At 40.6% G+C, this 15,977-nt stretch overlaps 1 protein-coding gene across 1 annotated transcript in view; it reads left to right on the top strand.

Moving 5' to 3' along the window:
* DNAH11 (dynein axonemal heavy chain 11) overlaps positions 1 to 15,977 on the top strand; it is a 2,866,633-nt gene that overhangs the window by 2,645,489 nt on the left and 205,167 nt on the right. The window contains exon 72 of the mRNA XM_069211469.1: positions 11,927 to 12,075. Within this exon, the coding sequence (XP_069067570.1) occupies positions 11,927 to 12,075 (149 nt within the window). The remainder of the gene's footprint in view (positions 1 to 11,926; positions 12,076 to 15,977) is intronic.

Below are 15,977 nucleotides of genomic sequence, written 5' to 3'. Positions count from 1 at the left end.
ACAAGACAAAGAAAACTCATAGCTCAGTTTGAGCATTGGGGGTTCGAGTCCAGCTGGTCGCTTTTATTTTTAAATTTTTTTATTATTATTCTTTTTTTAAATAATATGTTTTTTATTTTAAATTGTACACAAATACGTCATTGTAAGTATATCAGGAATCAAAACCTACAAAAACTTTGGTCATCATTATGACCCTGGCGGCCTACTGACTGCCAGGGTTAATGTGGTGGTATGACCACCAACAGGCTGGTGGTCCATACCGCCACATTATGAGTGTGTTGGGTTGGCTGCAGCCAATCCGCCACTTCTCCACTCATACAGCTATGGTGGTATGAGCCGCTGGTCCGGAGATGTCAATCTCCGACCTAGCGGTCCAGAGAGTACCACCGGCGGCATTATGGCCGGACTATTGCCATGGTTTCCGTGGTGTTAGCAACGCCACAAAAAACATGGTGGTAGGGCCTACCGGTGACAGGCGGCTCCCCCACCCCCCAAAACTCAACTGATACTCCCCACCTTCTACCCCCATTCAAAACCCCCTCTCAGATACACGCACATAGACACCCACACGCACCCTGCAAACACACATTCACTCATTCACTGGCATACATGCATTCACATAAGCATTCGACCAGACATACTCCCACACATTTTTACACACAACACTGACATTGAGACATGCACTCACTTCATTCTGACACATATTTACCCACAGGCATACAACCACGCATACAACCCAACACACACAGACGCATTCACACACACATACACACACAACCTGTCACACCCACACAACACCCCCTACCCTCCCATCCCCCTCCCCTGTCGAACGCCTGACTTACCTTGGGTAAGGAGGTCATCTGGCAGGGAACGGGAATGGGTGCTGCTACCGCCAGCAGTGCCCCACCAGCAGAACACCACCAGGTCGTATTTCAGCCCAAAATACAGCTTGCAGTGTACTACTGGTGGGGCAGGCAGTGCACATAATCTGGCCGACGGATGGTCGCCGCCATGGTGGTATGGTGGAGGCCGTCACCACGGCGGTAGGCGGTTATTACCGCCGATGGTAAAATAAGGGCCTTTATTTCTCTCTTATTTTCTTTCTCTCTTTCTGTCTCTCTTTCAGACCTTTTCTCCTACTCACACACCCACTCACACACCCACTCACACACTTATGCACCCACTCACAGACCCACTCAGACACTCCTGCATTCAATCACACACCCACTCAGACACTCACGCACCCACTCACAGACCAACTGAGACCTTCATGCACTCATTCACAGCCCCAGTCAGACCCTCAGACACCCATTCATCGACCCACTCAGACAGGTGCACACCCACTCACACACCCAATCAGACTGTCACACACCCACTCACAGACTGATGCACCCACTAAAACACTGATGTACGCACTCTTAGACCCAGACAGACAAACTGACAGTCACTCTCACCCCCAGATATGACGTCTCAAACACTTTCTCACACCCAGAGAGGCTGTGGACAACTCCTGCCACGCATGGCCAAAAGGGCCCCAAGGTAACTATAACTTGCACCCTCTCCATGCACTGGTAATTACACACAAATTATGACACTTATGACATCTTTGATTATATCATTGATAATATCAATGTAATATTTGCAGTAACATTTTTGATGAAAAAACTGTGCATAGTGGGAGTGCGAATAATAGATACCTTAGGGCACGAGTTATAGTTAGTTGAGATAATTCTAATAAAAACTGGAAAATTTCTAAGGTTTTGTACGTTTAGAATGTGAGCCTAACTACAACGCCCCAGTAACCTTTGTTTTTTTTCAGTGACTATTTATATATATGTGTGTGTGTATGTGTGTGTGCGCACAATAATGTACACATATATTGTTAAGGTTGGGAAACTTAAAATTGTAATAGTATTTTAAAAGAAATTACCATTGAATTTAAGTACTACATAAGTAACAGTAACTACAGTTATTTAATTCAATAACATAAATAACATTAAAATATTAAATACGGGTTTAAGGTTTTATGTTTTTTAAAAGTTTAAATAGGGGTAGTAATGTTTACTTAGGGTTTATGGCTGAGTAGTGTACATAGGTAGTGAAGAGTTTCTAGGGGTCCAGGATGAGTTGTCTATTGAGATAATAAGGACTTTTTAGGGTTCAGGGATGGGTACTGTATGGGCTAGTGAAGATTTTTTAGCCCTCAAGGATGGGTAGTGTATAGGGATAATAAGAGGTTTTAGGGCTCAGGAATGGGTATTATAGAGGGGTAATAAGGAGTTATAGGGCTCAGGATGGGATCTGAATAAGGGTAAAAAGGAAGTTTTAGGTAAAGGAATTGCACAGGCGTAGTAGGGAGATTTTAGTGCTCAGGCATGGGTAGTTTATAGAAATAGTGAGTAGTTTTAGTGCTCAGATGGATAGTAAGGAGTATTTAGGAATCAGGCATGGGTACAAAAGAGCTTTTAGGACTCTGAGACCATAGTGTATAATGACGCTAAGAAGTTTTTAGATCTTAGAGATGGTTGTTTAAAAATAATTGTTATTCAAAAAAATCTTTAAATAGAGTACACTTTAACATTCTACACAAAATTAATTAAATAATTTTACTACATTGAATTAAATTAGAATTCTATATTCACATATACTTGTATTTTTATTATATATATATATATATATATAAGCCAACAGACATATGATAGAGAGACTTAAGACAGTTGTTACATTGCTTGTTTTTATGTCAGGAGTCATTACATCATGATCATCACATCTGGAGTATGTATATGGTGCAGTACATTACAACAGGAGTACTTTACTTCATAAATATGGTGGTAAGTATAACGTTGATATATACAGATGTATGTGTTTAAGGGTAGCTCTGAAGTCTTCCCAACCTAGCCTCTTGGTTAACTCCATTGAAATGAGGGTCCAGGTCCTGTCAATGGTGCCTTCTTGACTTATGAAACATATGGCCTGATGTTGGACAGTGCGAAACATCCTAGCAGAGGGGCTGTGGTTGACGGAGAGAAAACAAGTATACCAGCTGTATTACAACATTTCTTCTTCTTGCGATTGTCAAACTTGCCCCATGTGTCCCACTTTTGTAAGAGGCCCTGTGGAGAAAGGGAACTGCCACTACTACAGAGGAAACAGTTGTAAAAGGACATTTTTCTTATGGACCAGAACCTGAGCTGCTCAGAGCCTCCTGCAGCTTGAAAGAAATAATGTTTTAAAAAACTTTCATGCAATGTTGGATAATGTTTAGATCCCCGGAAATGAAATTACAGAACTGCTTCTAAAAAGTTCAGTTTAGAAACAATTAAGCTGCTAAGCCTTCCAGAAAAAAGTTGTGATTTTGGAAGCTACTTTTCTAGTGAGTAATCCCATCCTTTTACCACAAAGTTGTGGGTTACAATGGAATGACAAAAAGAAGCATCCAGCCTTCTAAAACCATTTTCGGATTTAGATTCCAGTCTTGTCCCACTGAGGAATTTTTACATCAAAATGTTTGTCACACTGAAAAGGTTTGAATGGGACTAACCACCATATTTTACCCAACTGCACTCAATCCCTTGTCAGTTGCTAGAGTGGTTAGATCCTGCTTGACTACTTTCCATATAATAAAATATGTTCAAAGCCTTGCCATAACATTCCACACAACACACTCCACTGGCTTAAAGTATTATTTTTAAACACATAATCTGTTGTCCAATCTACCTGCCAAAGCCAGAATACTTCTTAGACTTCTTCCCTTCAAATAAGCATTTAAAGCCATTGCACCTCTTGCCAAGTATGCCCCAAATTTTGAAATATCAATCCCCACTGACCTCCTTAACCCACATCGCTAGAGTGAAACTGGAAATAGGCTCCACAGTTGAGATTCTTTCTGACCCCTTACAGTTGCAGTTTTGTTCTCATATTCCTTCAAGTACCTTACTACATATACTTTATAATTTTCTTCCATGTTAGGGTAAATAATTGTTTGGACGTGGTCTTAGTTCTTTTCCCAGTGTAAAAAAACACACCTTCTAGAAGACAACTCCTTGAAGACACTTCCAACACCCTAATGTCTAAACTTCTTCTAAAAGAAATCAAACAAAGTAGCATGGACAACTTGACAACTCTTTCAATATAAATCAACATCCCAAAGAGACAAATACTTCACATCTGGAGGTAACTTCAAGCGCATGCCCTTTATCAAGCATGTTAGCAAATCATGTTGCCCAAAGGCAATCCATCCACTAGCTCATGACCTGCTGAAATAGCTCACCTGCTTAAATTCCTAAATGAAGTATAAGTACTTCTTCCTAACAAGACCTCTATCAAATTGTTGACAACACTTAACACAGATGGTGAAATGGGATCCATATCCCTCTGGGAACACCATCCGACCCAACACTTCCAATCTGTAAGCATTTGTTGTTCTGGTGCCCAGAAATCATTATTAAGCTTTGTAGCCTCTGATAATAAGGCTGACAGTTGCCAAACCATCCTGAAATCACCCAGCTAATCAACTGCAATTGATCCTTCAGCACCAGGTTGTGATACTCAGCCACTGGGTTTACCAACAGATTTGAACACCCTGGTAGAAGCACTGGATCAACTATCAACAAATCCTTAACTTCCAGAAACCACACCTTAGATAGCCAAAAGGGTGCTACCAGCACTAATTCTGCCAGATCTCTCCTCACTTTCACCGCCAGTTTCTGAATCATGGCAAAAGGTAAAATTCGTAATTGTTTGCCATTTCCCAGTGCTGCTGGAACACATCTACTGCCTTTGCCTCCAAGTCTGGCTTCCAAACATGAAAACAACTAAAGCTGGCTATTTTTCCTGCTTACAAACAAATCAATCTTGAATGAACCCCACCAGTTCTCCAAGACTACTTCCCTGTCCAGCATGCAGTTGCTGGTGTCCTTCAAATTTCTCCAATTATTTTGCCAATTCTGCCAGTGCTTTCGAATGAGGACCTAGCCTGTTCACACATCTTACCAGGGACATCTTAAGGATTTTGGGGGCCCGTGGCCAAATGTATTTTGGGGGCCCCTGTTCAGAGTAGCTTTGAATTTATGATCCATTTCAGCTCTTTCTTTTCCTCTTTGGCCAGGCCATGGACAGTGCACCAGTGTGCCAAATTCTAAATGTGCTTTAATCTGATATTCAGGAATAGTGACTGTTTTTTCAATATTGTAACAGCAAAAGCTGACTAATAGCATTGCAAATAATCTCTGTGACAAGCTTGCCCTGGCTTTCTCATATGTGAGGTCCTAGTTTGATCTAAAAGTAAGTCTTTTTATGGATGCTGCATGAAACATAAACACAACATTTCTCAGCAAATTGACTGCAATAGACTCTTACACATCATCTGCATTAAAATTAAAGGAAAAAAGTATTTAAAACAATCAGTTTAAGAATTATTCAAGGTTATCAGGGCAAGACTTTCTGCAGAACAGAGATGCCTTTATCAGGGACCCCCTGAAAGCCTGGGGCGCTAGGCCAGAGCCCACTTTGCCCATGCCTTAAAATTTCTCTGTATCTTACTGCAGACCCATTATCCGTCTTTAACAACACACAACACCTAGCACGGTCCTTGACAATACTCCTTACAGCAAATGACCCTGCCAACAACTCCAGGTAGTTGATATTCATATCTTTTTCCTCTAAAGACCACTCCCCCTTTGTAAAGAGACAGATCTCCCTCCCCATCCTTGGAGACTGGCATCAAATGCTATTACCATGTCAGAGGCTTCTCCAAAATAGCTTTGTCGTTCCAAGCCTCCTAGTTTTTTACCCAGCACTCCAACTCTACTTTCGTGTCCACATTCAACTGAACCTTCCATAAATACCTTATCACCTTCTGACGTTACTGTGCCTTCAACCTTTGCAATGCTAGTTAGTATAAAGGGGCTGGGAAAATTGCCTAAACTGACGCCAACAACAAACCCAAAATCCATGCTGCCAAAGTGTAAACAAATTGCTCTCCATCATTCTCCTGATCTCCCTGTGAATTTTCTTCACCATTTTCTGCTAGCAACATCAACCATACATTCCAACGTCCATATCTGAAAACCTAAAAATACCATCTCCTGACTTGGTACCAAACACAACTTTCTGTTCAGAATGAAAGCCAGATCTTCCCATACTTGAACTGCTTTGTCTGCTCCTGTGCTTGTTCCTTGCTGTCTGCCAAGACAAGAATATCATCCCCTCTTGACCTCAGCCAAGCCATTATTGGTCTCATCACTTTTGTGAAACACCATGGAGGTGATGTCAAACAAACGGGAGACAACTGAACCTCCACATCACTTCTTCCTGTTGAAACCTCAGAAAATCCCTGTGTTCGTGACATACCAGGATTGTCAATTATGTGTCCTTTAAATCTAGATGTATCAGCCATTTTCTCTTCCTTAGAAGGTTCCTCAGTAAATATATACCTTCCTTCTTGAAATTATTGTATTGTTCCCAATCATTCAATTCTTTCAAATTTATCATGGGTCTTGTTCCATTTGCAGTCATTTCCACCAAAAATATATTGCTTACAAATCTACTCTAATCTCTTTCAGATCTATCTATTGGTCCCTTGTTCAAAAGCTCCTTGACTGCTTGACTTACCAATTTCATTATACATTTTTTTTAAAGCTTAAAGCCATCAGCCTTCTTACTTGTACTGGTACACTTACAACGTACATATGGTAACCCTGAACTGTTTCCATAACCCATGAGTTTGTGGTAATCTCCATCCATCTTGTTATAAAGTCTGCTGCCTTGCTTTATTGGAGTACACAAAGGGGCTCTTCCCAAATAAACCATGTGCGCCTCTTTTGTCAACCAAAGATCATCCTCTTCCTCTCTGACATTGAGGATAACATTTTTAAGACTGAAATCCGGAGGATCTATAACCTTGTGAAAAGGATGGTTGCACTCATTTTTCCCCAAAGTCCTCCAACCTCTTACCTAATTGATTTGCCAATGCTGAAAAAGCCTTATCAACACACTTTTATACTTTTTCATCCAAGCTTTGTTCTATAACTACGCTGTCCCCCAACTTCAACTTCTCTGGAATGTATTAATCCTACAACTAATCTTCTTCTGCCTTTTTCCCCCCAGAGTCCTTTGTTATTGTTTTTTCCCCTCACTTACCTCCGATGTGGAGAATGTTCCAAAATGATGTTAGTAACTGTCCCAAAATATGGCTGCTTAAATTCTCCATTTGTGAAAGACTTTTAGACCAATCTAAAATAGTCACTGATGTGCAAACAATATATGCAGCAAGCCGATCTGCCCAATTCAAGGACGGCACATGTGAATGTCAGTGTACACCACGCCGTTCCCGAACCCGCCGTGATTTTCCATCCCTATGCGCCCGAAATATCAGCTTCAGTCAAATAAGTTGAAATTGGAAGTCTACACATGTTAAGAATCTCCACGCCCACAGCTTGTTAAGTTTATCCACATGACGCGGGAATTACATGCACTTCAAAGCCACTGTCTCGAAGCTTCAAGAACCAGGGTATAAAAGTAAGACACCAACACTTCAGTACACTTATGGACCTGTTAATACAGGGACTGTCACTGTGCTGAACTGCTGCTTTAAAAAACTGCTGCCCTGCTTTGCTGACCTACTGCCCTTTTGCCTGGTCAAGAAGAACTGGACCTGCAACTTCCTCTTAAACCCAGGACCCCAGAGTTACTCCAAGGGCTAGTCTGCTGGCCCCATGATATGAGCCTCAGGAACATAAAAGCCTCTGAATCCGCCCCTGGACCTATCTGCAGCTAGTTTCAGACCACCCCCATGTGGTACCTCATGTCCTCAACACTTAGAGTGGCTCACGGACTCTGATAATCAAACCTTTGGGCTCTTTGTAACTGCGAATAGAGCCATTGCACCATGACTGTGCCGCTCAAACCAAAAGTCAGTGTGAGCTGCTTCCAGGCCATCTCTTTGCACTGCCAACGGGAAGCACCAGCCCACCCATCCGTGATGCCTGACCTGCTCTTCGCGCCACTCTGCCAACTGCCCCCAATGCTCTCTTTGCTCCCTGCTCCAACACAAACAGGGCTCTTGGCACAAAACTTGTGAAGATAAGACTTCAGCAGGACTAATCTGGGACTGTATCCGACCTGTGCTCCATCGCGGTCAGCCTGTAGATTGAACTTTGACCAAGTCCAATGCGACCAAATAGCCACAGTTGGCTCTTTGTTCTTTTAGGCACTATTTCACACTTTATTCTTTAAAAATTTATAACTGTGGTTCTACTGATTGAATTTTTCTCATTCAGCCTTGTTTTTTCTTTATTAAAATCAACTCTTTTCTAACCAGGAATGGGATGATTTCATCTGTTTTCATGTTTTCATTGTTTTATTGTTCGAAGTATTGCGCAAGTACTTGTCACATTGCCTCTAAGTTAAGTCTGACTTGTAGGTGCTGCATGACCAGGGCTCACACCCCAGTCAACCAGTAACCCCATTTCAAACAGTTAAAAACCCACATGAGGAAAAATAATGGGCAAATATACATTTTCACATTTAAGATTTAAAGAAATTGGGATTATTGTTTGAGGAGGGGAGCCCTGCTCTAGCAGGTACAAAAGTTCTTGTCATGGTGAGGCTCTAGTCAGGAGGACAGCCAACTAACCCTTGGAGTCACTGTGGGGTCCTGGGATCAACAGATGTAGGTCCAGTCCTTCTCGCCAAGGCAAGAGTGCAGCAGGTCAGCACAGCAGGGCAACTGTTCTTCAGACCAGCAGTCTAGCAGAGTGACAGTCCTCTCAGCAGCACAGCAGTCCTTGTTCCTGGCAGAGTCCACAGGTCCAGAAGTGTACTGGAGAGTTTGGTCAAAGAGTCTTATATTTATATCTATTGTCCACTTTGAAGTGGAGGGAGTTTCTCCAGGTTTCCACCCCCTGAGGTGTCAGGAATCTCCTTTCTCCCTGTCCTGGCCCCAGCTTGTCAGGGGTCACTGTAGACCAGTGTCAAGCCCTTTGTCAGAGTGCTCAAGCAGAGCCTTTGTTAAATGCAAGTGTAGTAGGTGATAGCTCCTCACCTTGGTTAAGTCAGAGTGGCCCATCCTGATGACACCTGTCTTCCGTTTGTCTCACTGTCTGGGACAAAGACCAATTGCCAGCTACACGTAGTCATGTGTCCTAGGATATGGGCAGTAGACCCCAAATGTTTAAGACAAAAAAATGCCAACTTTCTGATAGTGGAATTTTCAGTTTTGTGATAAAAAATCTGTCTTTACAATTATAGAGGGCTTTTAATTACAATCGTTTAGACAGCAAACTCATCTACCTGCTCCCAATTTGAAGTTACAGCTTATTAAATGTAATAAGGCAAGTGAAGTGTTATCCTGTGGGAGTGGTAGTCCTTGCATTACCGAAAAGCAAATTTGAATGTTTCACTACCAGGAAGGTTTCCTTCTTTTCTTCTGTTTCATTTTCTTTGTTTCTTTCTTTCTTTCTCTTCTTTCCTTCATACTTTTCTGTTCATTCCTTCTTTTCTCCTTTTTTTCTTTCTTTCTTTCATTTCCTTTCTTTTCTTCTTTTTCCTTATTTGTTTAGTTCATTTTTCCCTTTTCCTTTCCTTCCTTCTTTTCTCCCCTTTTCCTTCCCTTCTTTCTTTCTTGCCTTCAGCTCACATGAGCTCTGAATATAAGCTAATGAGAATGCTCAATCTATCTATACAACCGTCTTTCCTTCCTTCCTTCACTCATTTATTCCTTCTTTCTTTCTTTCTTTCTTGCTTTATTTCTTTCTTTCTTTGCCGATGACAAGAAGCTAGAAGCCAGTGGCAAACCATTTGGCTTTTTTAGGTAAGTGTTAAACAAGGCCTTTTGAGTTCACTAAAATTATGTGTATAACATCCCTACTTATAGGGGTTTACAGCCAGACTTCATCCATTAGCCTGTTGTTGTGTCATTCACCTTTTTCTTGTACACCATTGGCTGACTTTACTATGACTTATGATATGCTTCCCTTTCACATGTAGCACCCCCAAATACACATTAGTTCCCTCCAATGCCAGGGAGTTAAAAATCATAAGGTCTGAGTTGTTTTTAGACCAAAAGCATTTTAGCATTTAGCCGATGGTATTTTGTTTTTTTAAATTGATGAGGGCCCGGAAGATTCTTCAAAAACCAAATTTTACAAAAACAATGACAAAACACATGTTGCCAGAAGGCTGACGGACAAAACCCGACCTACTGGCTTTGCCAGTGCTTGTTTGTAAATCTGACCATTACTAATTTACTAGTGAAAGTAGAAAATTACAAATATTCATATGTTGAATCTCACTTAAATTGTTTTTTGTTATTTTTATTACCATTCTCTTCATATTATATATCTAAATGTAATACAAACATCCACTTTAATTTTGTGTGTGCTATACCTCTAATTGTGACAGACCATGAGACTCAGGCACAAGAACCTGAATTTAATCAATTTTCTAAGAAATCAAAACATGGTTACATAAGAAATTGGGATATGAACCATGTTTTCTGATTCCATCTACTTCAATTGTAAAAAGGTTTTTATTCTACAAGTAAAAAACCATTTCCTGCAAAGATGTGTATTTCCTTCTGGCTTTCTACAGAAAGCAAATACTTGTTACTTCACTTTTGGAAAATCAACTAATGATATTAGAAGTGGTTTAAACTTTGTTCATGGGTACATTAAATATATAAGACTTGATTAAAAAAAAATCTAAAATTATCCAGATGGATTCACAACATTTACCTTTCTGACCTTGGGAATTCTCAGAGCACTTCAGAAGTAGGACTGACACCTTCTCTCATGTGTACTCATGCATAATCATCTTACCCATTCATAATGTACAGGTGCACATTTTCCCATGTGGAAATGTCATGCAAAGCCTTTCTGCATTAAGAATCATGTTTCTCTGTGGTGAACCCCAACCCTATATCCTGATCAAATTTGTGCATTTTCAGCACCCTTTCCAACCCTATAAACTTATGCTCTGATTACGAGTATGGCAGTCCTAAGACCGCCATACTCACAGTGGCAGTCCGACTGCTGTATCGTTGGTGGTTCGACTGCCCGATCTGGATGCTGGTGGTCGGACTGCCACAAGACCGCCACCACGGCCAGAATCTGGAATCCTGATGCATTGGAGGTGGAGGAAGCCATGGTCAAGCAGAGCAGAGCGGATCATGACTTGCCTTTCCACCATGCAAAGGCTGACAGAAAGGCAGAGATGGGGATACAGAGGGGCCCCTGGACCTCCCATGCCCATGTCATGGACAGTGTGGAAGCCCCCTATCAGAACAGTTGGAATGGTCAATGTCTGCAATGACAACAGAGTGCATTCCAACTGTGCCGGTGGTGCAGACAATGTGGCACATTGGCCTCGGCTCTCCCCTAGAGCCGGAGCCAATATCGCTGCACTTTGTCCACTGTCCTGCTGGGCAACAACATCATAATATGGTAGTGGGCAGGCTGCTGGCTAAGAGATATGCTCCCCACCGCCCTATTGGCACCAAATTCCTAATCGGGCCCTTAATTACTTCCACCACCGACGGGAGTGAAACTCTAACCATTTTCAGCCAGGGAATGTGTCTTCCTCAGACTATTATCTCCAAAACCTTGAAATTATTTGTGAATTCACGATAGGGGCACATGTATGCACATTTAGCTTACTAGTGTACATTTCCAAATTTCTTGCTCTGGAGTTTGTGAATCAGTTATTTGCACTCGTAAATGGATTTACATAAAAACCAAAGTGTTACTTTCATGCACAAATGCCTATGAGAATCTGACTACTAACATTGGACTATTAGAGGAAAAAGTTCAAAGGGTTCAGTCATCTTCAAGGTAAAAGGAAGATGCATCAGGGATATCAAATTAAAATTATTTGCTCTGCAAAAAATGTAACATTTGCGCAATCACAGATGTGTACTTTTTACCCACAGAAACTTTATAGAGGAGAAATTGGGCTCAAAATATGTGGAAGAAACCAGGACTGATCTGGCAAAATCATATGAAGAGAGCAGCCCAGCCACTCCGGTGTTTTTTATCTTATCCCCTGGGGTAGATCCATTGAAGGATATTGAGTCACTCGGTGAGTTTTTTTGTTTAACACACACATAGAAATGTAAACGAATCATTGTGGATAAAATATAAAAGAAAAATGAATGATGTTTAAATTTATAAGAACATAGTCATGGGCATCAGCTTGTTCTCATGACTACAAGGTTGCTTACATTTCATAGCTTCAAGCAAACAAAGAGAGAAAAGCAACTGCTAAACAAATATTTTTCCTTGACTACACAGATAACCTTTGCAAGAGAAAACGCAATACAAATCTACGTTATGTGATTACTAATTTTAATAATTTGTTCATGTTTGCAGCCCATTCAGAAATTAGAAATGATCCCAGTTGTATACAGTCCTCCTACTATTTTAAGAGAAGGGCTGATGTTTCCCTTTGATGAGACTAATGGAGGCCTGAGAGGTCCTTGTGGAGCTTTTGGGCTGATAAATCTGTGTGATGCACCTGGGCTATGATGTGGTACTTAATGCAAGAGACATTGAGCAAAATTGCAAGCACCCGCAAACAGACCTATTAGTGACGGTTGACCCTCAGGATACTGCAGCATTGATCTTAAAATTTAGCTGCAAAAAAAATGAAGTTATGCAGCACGGCTCTGTTTATTGCTGCATTTTTTGGCACATTTAATGATTAGAGTGAATCAGTCTGTCATCTTTTTTTCACGTGGCTTAGTGGGCTAATCCTTTTCTTTTAACAATTTGGGATTTCTGCTTCCCATGACTATCCCCAAAGAAAAATATCCCTGGATGCCTGTCTCTCTGTCCAAAAGATTCTGTCAATTTTAAAAGGGGAGGTGTTGGGGTAAACCTCTGTTGCACAATTTGAAAAAAGCTCTGCAGTACTACTGTGCAAATGTTTCTAACTAACCTTGTAGTTTCCTTCGAATGACATTGACAATCATTAAAATCCATTGGATATCCACCATCCTTTTCATTGATGTTTGTCAGTGAATGGTTCTTGGGTGACCAGGGTTTCTTACTGTGCACTCTACATCTGATTGAGAATGGCTACTGCCTCATCATCCCATACCATGTTATGATTGGGAGTAACTGGCAGCTTGTTAATGAATAAACCTCTGAGGGATATGTACACAAATCCATTTTGGCAGAACAGAACTTCCTCACCTGACCCTGGAAGAAGAGGAACGAGAAGTATCTGTGAATATTCCCTAACCAGGAGACACACTTGACTGCTACTAGAGCAGTACATCTCTTAAACCTTTTCAACCAATCCCATCAGGTATCCAACAAAGCATTGCCTTTCCTTTTCAAATTGTTACTGAAGCCTTTTGGTCAGGATCATCCAGAACCTCACTGTAGTTAATGCTGATTGCTAACTATAACACATCAGTATCTCCCTTGACTGGTGCCCTTGACTGGTGCCCCATTGGGAAATCACTCCTTTAACCTTCACCAACAAGTCAATTAATTTGTCTCTCGGGAAGTCACTCCAATTAGTCTCCTCCAAGACTGTTTGCTTCCATTTACACAAACCTCCATAAAACTAGAGTTTTCATATACAGTTAGTGCTTTTCCACACTTTTCTGAGGAGGCTTGTCTCACAGGGACAAAATAAATGCCTTAAGTTGCCCTCCCTTCAGCCTACAGGATTATGTGAAAATCCTTTGTCTCCAAGTCATTATAAATGCTGAGCCCTCAGCATCTGACTTTAAGCAAAACTGGCAATTTGCCAACATTCTTGAGAAAGTTAACGATCTGGGTGAAGCCTTGATGCCTACATACTCCTGCAATATGAGCAGTTAATGCCCTACTTCTTCAGAATGTTGCAACAGCCTACTGACCAAGCTAGGTATTTCCCATATCTCCCATGTACCACGAACCTTGCTACCCGAGCTGCACACGCAAGCTTCCTGTCCAAGCCTGCTAATGCTATCTTGTTCAAGTCACTCAAGGCCACTACTAAGAAGGTGAAAAGGATAAGGTTTGTGATACTGCGTGGCACAATAGGCTGCTCATTCCATTTTGATACAGCGTTAATCCTTAACCAAGCAGAAAGTTGCAATCCACCCTGGCATACAACCTCCACTGCTGTCCTACCCTCCTCACCTTCAGGAAGCAGTTAGCTTAATGCTAATTCCCATTCAAATGAATGACTACAAGAACTCCAGCACCACATACTCTGCATTCCAGCCACACAAATATTTCACTCCGACTTATCTGTGGTGTGCTGGAAAACATTAAAGCACTGAAAATATCATTGAAGTGATTGCAGTGGGTTATCTCATGTGCCCATGGTTTCAGAAAGCACACTGAGCCTGGCTAAAAGTGGTATGCTAAATTGTGATCCCTGCACAAGCACTTGTGGAAAGATTGCAATAACAAGTGGTTCGATGTCTAGTGCTCCCATAATAACATGGTTGTATAAGATTACACCCTTTGTTCAATGTCAGCAGAGTAAGCAAGCAGATTTTTCCCAGTATTTATGAGAAAAAATAGGTTTTGGTGCAGTAAACACCAAAATCTGCATGTTATTCCCCAAAATGTTGTGATAGTTGATAATTAGCGTATCTTATACATTCTGAACTTCTCTGTGTTGTACTTTATTAGATGGGATAATTATCACATCCGACATAGGTTACCTGTTAAAAGGCCCATGGTCCGTAATTTTATCCAACCTTAGCTGGGTAGAAATGGTAGGACTGTTACAGTAGAAACCTGATTTTGTTGTGTCACTCTCCCTTTATCTTTACAATAATAAGAAATAGCACCCCTAAAAAGAAAATAACTGACAGGGCATTCCTACTAATTGAATAGCAATAACTGTTATACTTCCTTCGCAACCTAGCCTCAAACATCTCCAAGAAGCTAAGGTCTTGAACCACTTTGCCGCTCTTTCCATGGCTCCACTGTCACAGCTGGAGTCTAATCTTGGTATTCATACAACTAGCACAATAGCCATTATGGAACATGTGCAAACCAACCTATGAGACATCTTGGTGTGGACAACTGAGTTTTACAGTCTGGAGAATGACTTTCATTACTTACATCTGTAGCATTCCAATTAGCTACTGAAGGACAAAAGACTGAGTAGGCACTCTTGGATTTCAAACCGCAGAGGTTACACTCTAAGAGCCCTATTCACATAGATAAATCACATGTGTAGGTTTACTACAAGTAAATTTACTCATACTTTTGAGTAACTTTACGACTTTTGGCTATTCACCGTTTACAAGTGTAAAGTGTCTCAAAAATGTAGACTTGCATGTCTCCAACTCCTTAATCTGGGGGTAGAGCCTAATTTAGAAGTGTTACTACTTATTACTTTTCACACATGGGGATTATGTCCTCCCTTGGGGCAGAGATCTTCCTAGGGTACATTACAGAGAAATCTTTAAAAGTTTATTAAACTTTAAATAATCTAAACCTATTTTAGCTTACATTTTAATATAAACCTTTATCTAGTATTAAAGAGCTAACTATTTTGAATGGATGAAATTCAATTTAAGATATTTTTCTGAAGATGTAAAAAAAAGCTCACCACAATTAAAAAAAATATATGTATTTAATATGTAGTGAAAAGTATTAAAAGTTAGCTATAGAATTAATTTTATAAATGTAATTATTTATAAATAGTTACTTTATTTGAAAAAACTTGACATATTTTATATATTCATCTAATTGTTTTATGTATAAATTGTTTCTAAATAAATGTACTTAGATGTTTGAAGTTAGTTAATTTAATTGAACATTAGTTCCTACGGGCTTTTATTTTAAGTCCCTTCCCTCATTATTTTTTGTGTGTGTGTGTTGCAGTACCATGGGCTGGTCATGTGTGGTGTTGAAGGTATTCCAGCTCTGAGTTGGAATACATTTACTACTGTTTTGGTTCCTATCTAACTCACTATAGAAGTGCAGATGTGCTTACTCTTTTGTTGGTGGGTGCATGTCCCT

The sequence above is a fragment of the Pleurodeles waltl genome, chromosome 10, assembly GCF_031143425.1.
Source record: "Pleurodeles waltl isolate 20211129_DDA chromosome 10, aPleWal1.hap1.20221129, whole genome shotgun sequence".
Classification (NCBI taxonomy): domain Eukaryota; kingdom Metazoa; phylum Chordata; class Amphibia; order Caudata; family Salamandridae; genus Pleurodeles; species Pleurodeles waltl.
The sequence above is the reverse complement of the archived record's forward strand: the minus strand, read 5'-3'. Positions and strand labels throughout refer to the sequence as shown.